This window comes from Lynx canadensis, chromosome E1 (genome assembly GCF_007474595.2).
Source record: "Lynx canadensis isolate LIC74 chromosome E1, mLynCan4.pri.v2, whole genome shotgun sequence".
NCBI classification, from domain to species: Eukaryota; Metazoa; Chordata; class Mammalia; order Carnivora; family Felidae; genus Lynx; species Lynx canadensis.
Genome location: NC_044316.2, coordinates 26,247,865 through 26,261,621, shown reverse-complemented (window position 1 = coordinate 26,261,621; position 13,757 = coordinate 26,247,865). Strand labels below are relative to the sequence as shown.

Here is a 13,757-nt window from a genome sequence, read left to right as displayed (position 1 = left end):
TACCCATTTTTCTGTTAGGTTGTTGATCATTTCTTAGGGATTTATAAGTCCCCTTTATATGGTAAGGAAATGAACCTTTTGTCATATGTATTGCACATCTTTTTTCCAATTCATTGTTTAATCATTTGGCTTTTGTATAATGCTTTTTGTGCCAAATTTTAAAATTTATGTAGTTATAATAATTAACTCTTTTTTAAAAATGTTTGTTTATTTATTTTGAGAGAGAGAGAGAGAGAGGGAGGGAGGGAGGGAATGAATCCCAAGCAGGCTTCGTGCTGTCAGCACAGAGCCTGATGTGTGGCTCATCCCATGACAATGAGATTATGACCTGTGCTGAAATCAAGAGTCAGACGTTTAATCAACTGAGCCACCGAGGCTCCCCAGATTAATCAACTTTTAAATGGACAGGTTTTTATGTTATGCTTAGAAGGGCTTTCCCCAGTCCAAATTTATAAAAAATAAAACTCCTCTTCCATGTTTTCTTTTGTACTTCTTTTTTCATTCTAAATTAATTTTTTTACACTTATTTTTTTTTAAGTTTATTTGTTTTTGAGAGAGAGTGTGTGAGCTTTAGTGGGGGAGGGGCAGAGAGAAGGAGGGAGGACAGGATCTGAATAGGGCTCTGTACTGACAGCAGAGATCCCGATGTGCGGCTCAAACGTGAACCAGCAGATCTTGACCTGAGCTGAAGTCAGAAGCTCAACCAACTGAGCCACCCAGGTGCTCCAATGGATTTACATTTAAATGAGGTATAAATCATATGTTTTATAAAGATCATTTAGCAAATGCCTAACTGTGGACGCGTCTCAGTCATTGGCTTTACGTGTTTTTGTCTTTAATTACTTCTAATAATGACTTCAGTAATTTTGACATTTAAATAAAAAAGAAGACAGAGGCACCTGGGTGTCTTACTTGAGCATCCGACTTCAGCTCAGGTCATGATCTCACAGTTCATGAGTTCAAGTCCTACATTGGGCTCGCTGCTGTCAGCACAGAACCCACTTCAGATCCTCTGTCCCCATCTCTCTCTTCCCCTCCCCCACCTGCACACATGCTCATGTGCTCTCTCTCTCTCTCTCTCTCTCTCTCTGTCTCAAAAATGAATAAACATTAAAAAAAAAAAAGACATGTAACTGCTGTAAAATGTTTTCTTAAAATCTGATTTTCTTATTTAGGAACTGATGAATCCCCAGAACCACTGCCAATCCCTACGTTTTTGTTGGGTTATGATTATGATTTTCTGGTGCTTTCTCCATTTGCACTCCCTTATTGGGAGAGACTTATGCTGGAACCCTATGGATCTCAAAGAGATATAGCCTATGTTGTACTATGTCCAGAAAATGAAGCCTTGTTAAATGGAGCCAAAAGCTTTTTTAGAGACCTCACTGCAATATATGAGGTAGGTGTTTAAAAAGAGGTAGCATTTTAAGACTATAATTTGTATGTTTATATATGAAATATACTGGGCAGTTTAGTTGATTGTACAGAATAATAATGATGTGAGACTAGTTGTGTAGTTCTCATACTAGCCAGTTATATTCTTCACAGCATTAGACCGGGACCCTTTGTTGGATATGTGTGCCATGTGTCACAGTAGAAATTGCTATATTGGGGAAAAACCTTCAAGGGCATATATGTACCTTTTATGATCATCTTTTTTCTGAAACAAAGGGTAGTATTAAATAGCCAGGAAAAAATTACATTTATGAAAATTCTAGTCCTGATTCTCTAGGACCTCAGGTACTGACACTAGGCCTCACTTTCATAAAATAAAGCTGTGCTAGATTTCTCTATGATCATTATTTTTTTTTGAAATTCTTGACTGATCTTCTTAAAGTTATAACTCTCATGTTGTAGCCATCATGAGTGCAGTGATTACAAATTTTAAGTGGTACAGGACATAAAGCCTTACTTGATTATACCTTTCTTTTCCTACAAATGTTGGAAATCCAGTCCTTAAAATTTAATTTGACAATCTGAGTTGTTAGTTTGTGTTAGTTTAGTTCCTTATAAATGTTCCATTTAATTGCAAGTCATCTGTAGTGTGTTTGAGAAATAATTATTTCCCAGAGTGTTACTTGTTCTGCAAAGTCTCTCCAGACAAAAGTTCCATGATTAAATAGCTCTGGGGAAACATGCTTTATATTACTTTTTTAGAGATTCACTATTCATATTAGATTATTAAAGCCTTTGAAAGTCTTAAGAGTAAAGAAATCCTCTCTATATTTTCTTAATTTAGTATTACAAACTTAACTTGATATTGGGCTTCTTGTAATAGACATCAGTGGCCCATAGAATTGGAGGGAGAGCTGGCAAATTCATAATGTATATACAGTTTTTATTTTGATTTGACTGGGATATATGTGCATTTTTATGCTCAGTTATATCTGTATTCTGCAAGTTTTCATTCTTCAAACTATGGTTCTTGTGCCATTCTTATCCAGGTGTTTTATTTCATCGGAGATAGTTTAATTTGGATTTCTCATGTGAAAGAGAAAAAGATGTACCGTTTCACTCTTGATATTTTTATTCCAAATGTTAATTATAAATTATAAAGCTTACTTTAAATAACTTAAATGCTTGGGGCTCCTAGCTAGCTCAGTTGTTCGAGCATGTGGCTCTTGATCTTGGGCTTGTGAGTTGGAGCCCTATGTTGGGTGTAGAGATTACATAAAAATAAATGAATAAATAATTATTTAAAATATGTAAGAGATATTTTAAAAAATAAGTAAAAATAAATTAAATGCTTTATTTTATAACGTGTGCTCAAATACTATAGTAAATTCACTGATTCTGTTTTCTTTATGTATATCTCTAGTCCTGTCGACTAGGTCAGCATAGACCTATTTCTCGACTGTTGACAGATGGGATCATGAGAGTTGGATCTACTGCATCAAAGAAACTATCAGAAAAGTTGGTAGCAGAATGGTTCTCTCAGGCAGCTGATGGTAACAATGAAGCATTTTCTAAACTCAAGCTTTATGCACAAGTCTGCAGATATGACTTAGGTATTAAATTTGCATTTATTTTATAAGATCAGTGGTAGCAAAGTGTAGCTTTAGTGTATTAGCTGTTTTTGTAAATAAAATTTTATTGGAACCCAGCCATGCTCATTTACATATTGTTTGGCTGCTTTTGTGCTATAACATCAGAGCTGAATAGTTGTGACAGAGACTGTGAGACCCACAAAACCCAAAATATTTACTGTCTGACCCTTTACAGAGAAAGTTTGCTGATTCCCAAAATAGGGATTCTATCAGGTAAGAAGAAATTGAGGGTATAAACAATTTCCTTTGCTTCTTTTGGATCTGATGAATTTGTGTTTTTATTTAAGCTTATTAACATTAAGATTTATTATTGGTTTAGAGATAAAATGACTTGTTGTTACCTCTACAACACCAAGAAACAGTTCTTTGTTGGAACTAAGAAAATGACATCTATTTAAGACTGCTTTTAACACCCTTGAATTAACATTGAATTAAATGTCAATGGACTTACTTTAGACTTAATCCAAGGAAACACAGAACCAAAATATTGACCCTCATTAGACATCCTGATAATATGAATCCCATAATAACATTTTCTATTTTATTTATATTTAGTTAGCTCCCAATTCACTCAATATTAGGAACCCTTTGAATGGTTTGATGAAAATTTGCTCGATATTATTTTCATCTAATTAATTATGCCTAGTAAATATAATTTTGTTATACTTTCATAGGAACCATTTCTTTATTTTGTATGAAAATGCTGGCTTTTTCAATTCCATTTAAAATTTGTTTCTTCAGTTTCTGGGGGGAAATAAAAAGCTTATATCTGCTACACTGCTAGCAAGTAACTAAGGGAGGGTGATTTAAAAAAGCATCAACTAGATAATTATTCACATAGTAGAATAAAAAAAGAACCAATCAGTAAAATAAAGAATTAAATATACTGCCTGTTTTTATTATCTTTAGGTCCTTATCTTGCTTCCCAGCCTTTGGACAGCTCTCTACTCTCCCAGCCAAATTTAGTTGCCCCTACAAGTCAATCTTTGATTACTCCACCTCAGATGACAAATACTGGAAATGCTAATACTCCATCTGCCACCCTAGCATCTGCAGCAAGTAGCACTATGACAATGACTTCAGGTGTTGCCATGTCTTCTTCAGTTGCCACAGCTAATTCAACTTTGACCACAACTTCAACTTCATCTTCATCATCCTCCAACTTGAGTAGTGGAGTACCATCAAATAAACTACCCTCATTTCCACCCTTTGGCAGTATGAACAGTAGTGCTACAGGATCCATGTCTACACAAGCGAGTACAGTTCAGAATGGCCAGCTAGGAGGGCAACAGTCATCAGCTCTACAAACAGCTGGGATTTCTGGAGAATCATCTTCACTTCCCACTCAGCCACATCCTGATGTATCTGAAAGGTACCTTTTTTAAATATACTATTCTTCACAGAAATGTAAATACATTGTGAATGAACACAGAGTTTTTTGGTCTTATCTTTGAAATTTTAGTTTTTGTTACGTTGATTATTTTACTTATAAAAGTATGATGCAGGGGTGCCTGGGTGGCTCAGTCAGTTGAGTGTCCAACTTTAGCTCGGGTCATGATCTCACTGTTTGTAGGTTTGAGCCCCATGTCAGGTTTTGTGCCGTCAGCATGGAGCCTGCTTCAGATTTTCTGTCTTCTCTCTTTCTACCCCTCCCCTGCTTGCATGCATGCTGTCTCTCTCTCTGAAATAAACATTAAAAAAAATTATAATGCAGACTTCATAAAGCCTTCATCATAGCATCCTAAAATCTCAGTGTGGGAATTAAGACCTTGAAAACCATTTAGTTCACCTGTCCTGTGATGTTTTGAATCTCTTCTGTGACGTAATTGTCAAGTAGATTTGCCTTTGCAAATCACTCCCAATGATATAGTAGTTACTATTGAACTAGTCTGTTCAGAACTTATTAAGAGTCATAACCAAGATTTGAATCTTAGCTCTGCCATTTTCTGGCTGTCTTACTTTAGGAAAGTTGTCTAATATTTCTGAGCATGTTTCTTTAATGTAGAATGGGAGCAGTAGGATATAATGTACATTAAGTGCTTTATACAATACTTTCCAAACATATGAGTTATTTATAGTGACAACAATGATGATGGCAGCTCTCTATTCCTTTTATGAAGGAGGTTTTGAAGGAGCTTCCTTTTGATTTATAGATTAGGTTAGCCGGAGCTTGGTAATAATCTTTCAGCTACCTAGATGCATTTGGCTCAAAGTTAAAAAACTCACTTATGTAAGTAAAAACAAACCATTAATTACCTAGATGGATCCATTCATCTTGAATATCTAAATAGATTTGGGGTTTTTAAAAAAATTGTATCACCATCAAAGAACGAAGCTCGTTCACCATTAAAATTATGAAGTATGAAGTGGATTAGTATAGTCTAAAAATGTAATAGAACATTGACTAAGTTTGAAAACCTGGTTCCTTTCTGGTCTAGCTGTGCTTTGTGATTTTCAGCAGCCCATTTAACTTCCCTTTGTCTCAGATTTCTCACTAAAGCACTAAGCGCTCTGGCATTTCTGATATTCTGTGGTTTTAGGAATACTTTTCCCTTTTTTAATTCAAGACCTCTTAATGCAAGGGTCTTTGTATACCATGAGATTGTGTGCACAATGTTTTACTATTCTCTTTGGAAAGAAAGAGATGTCCCTTAATTTTTAGACAGGCTCTCTGACACCACCAGAAAAAAGGGAGAGGATAAAGTATTTAGGGATCAAGACGATTCCTTAGTAAGACCAAATATTTTTGTCACTGAAGTGTTCTGAGGTATACCTTGATGTTTAAAAAAATATATATTGGCTAAAACACTTTCACCTTCTGGATCTACTTTTTAAATCCTCTATTCCCTGTAGTTATTAACTATATGTACCAGGCCTCTTTAGAAACTAGTGTGTTAAACTGAACCGACTTGATGGGAGTAATTATCTATAGGACTAATTTTCCAAAGAAGAACATTGTTTAGAGTAGCGAAATTATAAGTCTACTTAAGTGTGTTGTAAAGCTGTTCAAGAAGTAACTTGGCAAGTTTTGTGAGTGAAAATGTAGTGCTCAAGTGCTTTAAAAGGTTATAACAAAGACAAATGAATTTTTAAAAGTTTGGTGAAAATGTTTTATTTGGGGGAAGTTGAGTTCTAGATGACGGGGCAGTTCCAGAATGTAAAAACTTTAGGTATATACATGTCTGCTAGGAGATTCAAGGAAGGAAGGAGGTAGTTAACACTGATGACTTGAAGTCTTCTGTGATTTTCCCAGTGCATACTCAGGTGGCAGCTGTGGGGTGGTGAGCCTTTTCTAGAACACACAGAAGAGAATGGGAATATCACACAACATGTATTCTCTGTAATCCTGTGTTACGTTTCCTAATAAACTACTCTTTTCTCCTTGGGGCTTGGAGAGGGGAAAGAACCTGCTTTTGATACTACCTCAAAAAAGGTACAGTACAACTTTTTTCCTAACTATATATTTCTACCTTAAATTTTAGCACGATGGATCGGGATAAAGTGGGCATCCCCACAGATGGTGATTCACATGCAATCACTTATCCACCTGCAATTGTCGTTTATATAATTGATCCTTTTACCTATGAAAATAAAGACGAGAGCACTAATTCTTCTAATGTATGGACTTTGGGGCTACTTCGATGCTTTTTGGAAATGGTCCAGACTCTTCCTCCTCATATTAAGAGTACTGTTTCTGTACAGGTAAGAATGGTAAATGTTGCAAATTAAATTTATATAAAACAATTTGATGTAGATAGAAGTTTCAAAAATACTATTCTGTATCCAAATTAATTTTTTTAAAAACGAGGTTCTATTTTACTTTAAGTGATATTATGATAGAGATCTTCAGGAGTTTATGAAGATAAATTTTACAGTCATATCACATTAATAGAGGATAAAAAGATTGCATTTAAGTACATTAAATATTTCTCTTGTGTTGCTTTTATAAACTAATTTTTAAATCCATATGCTTAAATAGAAGACTAGAGCATGGGCCTATATAATTTTTTTTTTTTTTTTTTTTACGTTTATTTCGTTGAGAGAGAGGGAGACACAGAATCTGAAGCAGGCTCCAGGCTCAGAGCTGTCAGCACAGAGCCCAACGTGGGGCTCAAAACTCATGAACCACGAGATCATGACCTGAGCCAAAGTCGGACACCTAACCGACTGAGCCACCCAGACACCCCTAGAGTATGGGCCTATATAAACTAGAATTCTAAATAAGACAGATTTCAAGTAAAAGTAGTAAATAATGATACTAACTTTTTTACAGATATTTTGAATTATTTCTTTATAGACCAAAACAGAACTAATCAATGGCAGTATTAATATAACTACTGTGTAGAAATTTTAAAGTTTTTATATAACTAACCTGTTAGTAAAATTATTAAAAACCTATGTAATAAAATATAATTCTTTAGGTTATAGTTTTAATTAGGTTTTATTTAAATTTTCTGGTAAAAGTTTTTAGAGATTTAGACCCACAGTTCTTTTTATTTTTATTTTTACAAGTTTAACTTTGTAATATTTGCTTATAATTCTTAGATTGTTCCTTGTCAGTACCTGTTGCAACCTGTGAAGCACGAAGATAGACAAATATATACCCAGCATTTAAAATCCCTGGCTTTTTCGGCCTTTACCCAGTGTCGGAGACCACTTCCAACATCAACCAACGTGAAAACATTGACTGGCTTTGGTCCAGGTTTAGCCATGGAAACTGCTCTTAAAAGTCCTGATGTAAGTATGTTTTCTGTGACCAAAATTATTGAATGATTATACATTTTATGATTTTATACAAAACTAAGTACAATCCTCTGTTTAGTTCTCATTTTCCAATTATCTTATAATTGAATAGAGATACCACATTTTCAGTAAAAGATTTTTAGGATTGCATAGTACCAATAGTACCTTAATTTTTTATTTTACAGAGACCAGAGTGTATTCGACTTTATACACCACCTTTTATTCTGGCTCCAGTGAAGGATAAACAGACAGAGCTAGGAGAAACATTTGGAGAAGCTGGACAGAAATACAATGTTCTTTTCGTGGGCTACTGTTTATCACATGATCAAAGATGGATTCTTGCATCTTGCACAGATCTATATGGAGAACTTTTAGAAACTTGTATCATTAACATCGATGTCCCGAATAGGTACTTCTGTTTCCTTAAGTGTATCATTAGATCATCCATTTAAAAATACTCACACACACACTATGTTTCATTATTAATGAATAGAAAAATAGAAAATTGGAAGGTTATATCATTAAGTTTTGGAATTGTGGGTGATATTCACTTTTTTTTTTTTTTTTTTGGTAGGTAGTATATTGTATAATTTAGGAGTATTAGAAATAATTTTGAGAGGTGTCAGACTTCGGCTCAGGTCATGATCTCATGGTTCGTGGTTTGAGATTGAGCCCCGCATCGGGCTCTGTGCTAACAGCTCAGAGCCAGGAGCGTGCTTCGGATTCTGTGTCTCCCTCTCTCTCTGCCCCTCCCCCGCTCATGTTCTGTCTCTGTCTGAAAAAATAAATAAACATTAAAAAAAATGGAAAAAAAATAATTTTGATTTTTGTTACATAGAAGAGAGTAAAGTACCTAAATTCTATGTAATAAGGCTTGACACAATGATTTTAGCCTAAAAAACTTTGAAGCATGGAATGAGAGAGCCTCTGCAATTTAAAAAAAAAAATCTAGTAAAGCATCCTAGGACATTTATTTCTCTCATGTGCCATCTAAAATATACTCCCTAATTAACTGCATTAACTTCATTTACTAAAATTGTTGACTGAAAATTTTGCCTTTTAAATTAAATATTGGAGTGTCTTCTGAAAATGGTGGCCTTATTTTTTAGAATTCTTCTTGGTAGTAATTAGGTATCATGGCTAGTTATTTCTGAAGGTTGTAAGTAATAGATCACAACAGGTAAGCCTCATATTAAGTTATAACTTAATAGACATTTCTAGTAATATATTTCAAGGCTAGTGAACATGGACTAAGAGAACCTGAAAGGCAAGTCCATGAAGTAATTTTCAAAAAATTTTGAGGTTTGGTTCTATCCTTTATTATTTTTTTTATTATATAAAGGTTCAGTTTCGTTAAGTTCAGAAATTGGTTATATATAGAAATATTTGATGACTATTAGATTATAGTGATGCTGAAGAAATGAAATATAGAAACATTAATTTTATATTATTATAATGTTTTATTGGCTATTTTTAATAAACCTTAGAGAAGTACTTCATACCTTATTTCCTTGACACAGTTTTTATTATTTATTTATTTATTTTAAGTTTATTCACTTATTTTTGAGAAAGGGAGCGAGAGAGGGGGCACAAATCGGGGAGGGGCAGAGAGAGGGAGAGAGATTCCCAAGCAGGCTGCATTCTGTCAATGCAGAGCCCAGTGCAGGGCTCATACCCACGAACCATGAGATCATGACCTGAGCTAAAATCCAGAGTCAAACACTTAACCAACTGAGCCACCCAGGCGCCCCATAAGTTTGATTTTTTTTAAATGCTAAGTTAGTGAGCTTTGGAAATAGTATGCTTATCTGTGAAGGTTGAGAAAGAGTAGAGAAAGAATAATATCACCTTTCCAGTACAAAGATAGTATTGCCATTTCACTGAAGTAGAAAGGTCCAACTCTAGAGTTTTAGAGATCTGGGTTCAAATCCCGACACTGCCACTTACTGGCTATGTGATCTTGAGAAAACTACTTTAGCCAGCTAAGCTTCAGCTTCTCTGTAAAATTGGGAGAATAATTTTATCTGCCTCATAGGGTTGTTAGGCTGAAATGAGGTATAACATGTAAATTGCGCATAATGCTTGTTATGTGTTAAGTACTTAGTCAATCATTGCTCAGCCAGAGAGTGCTTATGTTATGTACTTGCCTAATAAAGGACTTATATGCAGAAAACCCAACAGTGTTGTTTGGTCTGAGAAACATAGTGTTTTGTTTGATATTCTTCAACTTAAAGTATGAAGCAAGGGTTAGCAAACCACAGCCTTTGGGCCAAATCTGGTCACACCTGTGTGGTTAGGTATTCTGAAGGACTGCGTTCATGCTGCAGCAGCAGTTATTGTTGCAACAGAATCTTGATGGCCTGGCCTGCAAAGCTTAGTATATTGGCCCTTTAGAGAAAAAGTTTGACAGTCTCTGGTGTAGAGCAGTGTTTCTGGTGAATTTTGATGGCTCATGAACTATTTTTCATTTTAAATTTTTTTTTTTTTTTAACGTTTTATTTATTTTTGAGACAGAGAGAGACAGAGCATGAACGGGGGAGGGGCAGAGAGAGGGGGAGACACAGAATGGAAGCAGGCTCCAGGCTCTGAGCCATCAGCCCAGAGCCTGACGCGGGGCTCGAACTCCCGGACCGCGAGATCGTGACCTGGCTGAAGTCGGACGCTTAACCGACTGCGCCACCCAGGCGCCCCTCATTTTAAAAGTTAAATATTTTAATGTGTTGGGGCGTCTGGGTGGCTCAGTCGGTTGAGTGACCAACTTCGGCTCAGGTCATGATCCCACGGTTTGTGAGTTCAAGCCCCGCATCAGACTCTGTGCTGACAGCTCAGAGCCTGGAGCCTGCTTCAGATTCTGTGTCTCCCTCTCTCTCTGCCCCTCTCCCACTCATGCTCTGTCTCTGTCTCGGAAATAAACATTTAAAAAAAAATTAAAATATTTTAATGTGTATTATAAAAACACAAACTAGCATAACCTATGATTTTATGTATATTCTTGCTTAGGACTATGTAGAAAGTGTCAAGCATTAAAATTAAGGGACCAGTTTTTCACAAATTTGAGCTCTTTTAAAATGTCATATGAATTTTAGAAATATTTAATTGTCTCTTGTCTTCTATACAATAGGGCTCGTCGGAAAAAAGGATCTGCTAGAAGGTTTGGTTTACAGAAACTTTGGGAGTGGTGCTTAGGACTTGTACAGATGAGCTCATTACCATGGAGAGTTGTAATTGGCCGCTTAGGAAGGATTGGTCATGGAGAATTGAAAGGTAAAATTGTGCTTTTGATTGTTAATTCATACACTGTTCAGACTACATCTATGTAAATGTACTGAATAAAATGCAGAGGTTATAAAACTAGTTGTTTGTTTTCAAAGAGGAATCACAAATATCTAGTTCACAAATGGCCTAATTCCAATTTTGAAAGGACATTTTACTTTGTTTTGACTTAATGGCAGTGTTATTACTACTGTCCTTTTTTTTGTCTTCCATTTTTTCCTCTTTTTGCCCATTATTGCAGCTCATCCCCTATTTAACAGATCAATTGATGTTGACCTATATTAAAATGTATGATGTTGAGTAACGTCAGCAAGATTTTTGGTTTGATGATGATTCCTATTTGAGGAATGCAGTAACTTAAAAACCATTATGTTTTAACTTTGGTTCTACAGGGTGTTAACAATGCTGTTACTTTGGATGTTATATTTTTACTGTTGATACCCACAGATTGGAGCAGTTTGCTGAGTCGTCGAAACTTGCAGTCTCTAAGTAAAAGGCTCAAGGACATGTGTAGAATGTGTGGTATATCTGCTGCAGACTCTCCCAGCATTCTCAGTGCTTGCTTGGTAGCAATGGAACCCCAAGGCTCTTTTGTTATTATGCCAGGTTAGCTATCCTTAGTTTATATCCGATTTAATTCTTCATGCATTTGCACTTCTAAGTATCATATAAAATTGATTCTTCTATTATTGAAAGAAAAAAAATTCTCTTTTCAGATTCTGTGTCAACTGGTTCTGTATTTGGAAGAAGTACTACTCTAAACATGCAGACATCTCAGCTAAATACCCCACAGGACACATCATGTACTCATATACTTGTGTTCCCTACTTCTGCTTCTGTGCAAGTAGCTTCAGCTACTTATACCACTGAAAATTTGGACTTAGCTTTTAATCCCAACAATGGTAGGTGAATTGTTCTTTAAAGGTTTGCAAATATAAAGTAAGTCTTGATGATTGTGGCTAATTCATCTGAAGAGTTCCTCCCCAAACCTATCTGCATCCTATAAATGTTTATGAAACCTGTGAATGTTACTTTATATGACCATAAAAGACTTTACATGTGTGATTAAGTTAAAGATCTTGAGATGAAGAGGTTATCCTGGGTAATGCAGGTGGGCCCTAAATGCAATCACATGTATCTTTACAAGAAGGAGGCAGAGGGACGTTTGCTTACACACAAAAAAGAAGAAGGCCATGTGATGGAAACAGGGAAGCAAAGTCAGAAATGATGCTATGCTGCTGACCTTGAAGATGAAAGAAGGGGCTATGAGCCAAGGAATGCAAGGAATATAGTTCTAGATGCTGGAAAAGACAAGAAAAGCTTTCCCCTAGAGCCTCCAGAAAGAGAATAGACCTCCTGGTACCTTGATTTTGGCCTAATAACCAGTACTTTGATTTCAGCCCAGTAAAACTGATTTTGAATTTCTGGCCCCCAGAACTGTAGAGAATTAAGATATGTTTTTTTAAGTCATTAAGTGTGTGGTGGGGCACCTGGGTAGCTCAGTCAGTTGGGCATCTGACTTCAGCTCAGTCATGATCATGAGGTTCATGAGTTCAAGCCTCACATTGGGTTGCAGCTATCAGCGCAGAGCCCACTTCAAATCCTCTGTCCCCCCTCTCTCTGCCCCTCCCCCACTTGCACTCTCTCAAAAATAAATAAAACATTAAAAAAAGTTTGTGGTAATTGGTTAAAGTAGCAATAAGAAACTAATACAACCATTCTTCTACTTTATTGATACTGGAACTAGTGCTATGAATTGTCTCAAAAATATTTACTTATTTTAAAAGGCAACATTGATCATAAAATGTTTGTATAGGTTTTTGCCTGTGCTGTTTACCTGTACATAGACAATAGACTTTGTGGCACATTTTATATTCCTTTATAAATTGATTTGCCAAAATAATATAGTAGTTTATTTAAACTGCCATAGTAGGGATATAGCTTTTGTAGATGAACTTAATAGATTACATTTTAGTAGAAGAGAAAATAAATGATATTCCATTGTTGCCCTGAATTACCTTAGAACACGGCACATCTCTAAAGTCACAAGTAGGGAGTATTTAATATTCTCTTCTTTTAATATGTTTTACAATAACTTGAATATTTTATTTAATAAAGAACTAGAGTATTAATTGTGCATAGTCCCATTTTAAATATATTTTCATTCCAAGCATGCTGTTTTGTATTATTTTACTGTTGCTGTTGTAACAAATTAACACATGCTTAGTATCTTTAAACAACACACATTTATTTTCTTATAGTTCTGGAGGTCAAAAGTCTGAAATCAGTCTTAAGTGGGCTAAAGTCAGGGTGTCTGCAAGGTTGATTCTGTCTGGAGGCTCTGAGAGAATCTGTTTCTTTGCCGACATCTAGAGACCACCTGCACCTCTTGTCTTCCATCTGCAGCAGCAGCAGCAGCATAGCATCATCATACGTCCTTCACTGACTCTAACCCTACTGCCTCCCTCTTATTAGGACCCTTGTGATTACATTGGACCCACCTGGATAATCCAGAATAATCTCCCCATCTCAAGATCCTTAGCTTGATCACATCTGCAAAGTTCTTTATGGTAACATATTCACACATTCCTGGGATTAGGATGTGGACATCTTTGGGGGAGGGCATTATTAAGACTACCACATGCTTGTGTATAATGTATAGTTGTTTATATGGCTTCTAGAACAATACCTATC

The 13,757-nt window shown here is 35.7% G+C and overlaps 1 protein-coding gene across 1 annotated transcript in view; it reads left to right on the top strand.

The window, feature by feature from the left end:
• MED13 (mediator complex subunit 13) overlaps positions 1 to 13,757 on the top strand; it is a 110,663-nt gene that overhangs the window by 86,751 nt on the left and 10,155 nt on the right. The window contains exons 18-26 of the mRNA XM_030297000.1: positions 1,176 to 1,399; positions 2,819 to 3,008; positions 3,957 to 4,419; positions 6,530 to 6,749; positions 7,593 to 7,784; positions 7,976 to 8,199; positions 10,912 to 11,054; positions 11,511 to 11,669; positions 11,780 to 11,965. Of these exons, the coding sequence (XP_030152860.1) occupies positions 1,176 to 1,399; positions 2,819 to 3,008; positions 3,957 to 4,419; positions 6,530 to 6,749; positions 7,593 to 7,784; positions 7,976 to 8,199; positions 10,912 to 11,054; positions 11,511 to 11,669; positions 11,780 to 11,965 (2,001 nt within the window). The remainder of the gene's footprint in view (positions 1 to 1,175; positions 1,400 to 2,818; positions 3,009 to 3,956; positions 4,420 to 6,529; positions 6,750 to 7,592; positions 7,785 to 7,975; positions 8,200 to 10,911; positions 11,055 to 11,510; positions 11,670 to 11,779; positions 11,966 to 13,757) is intronic.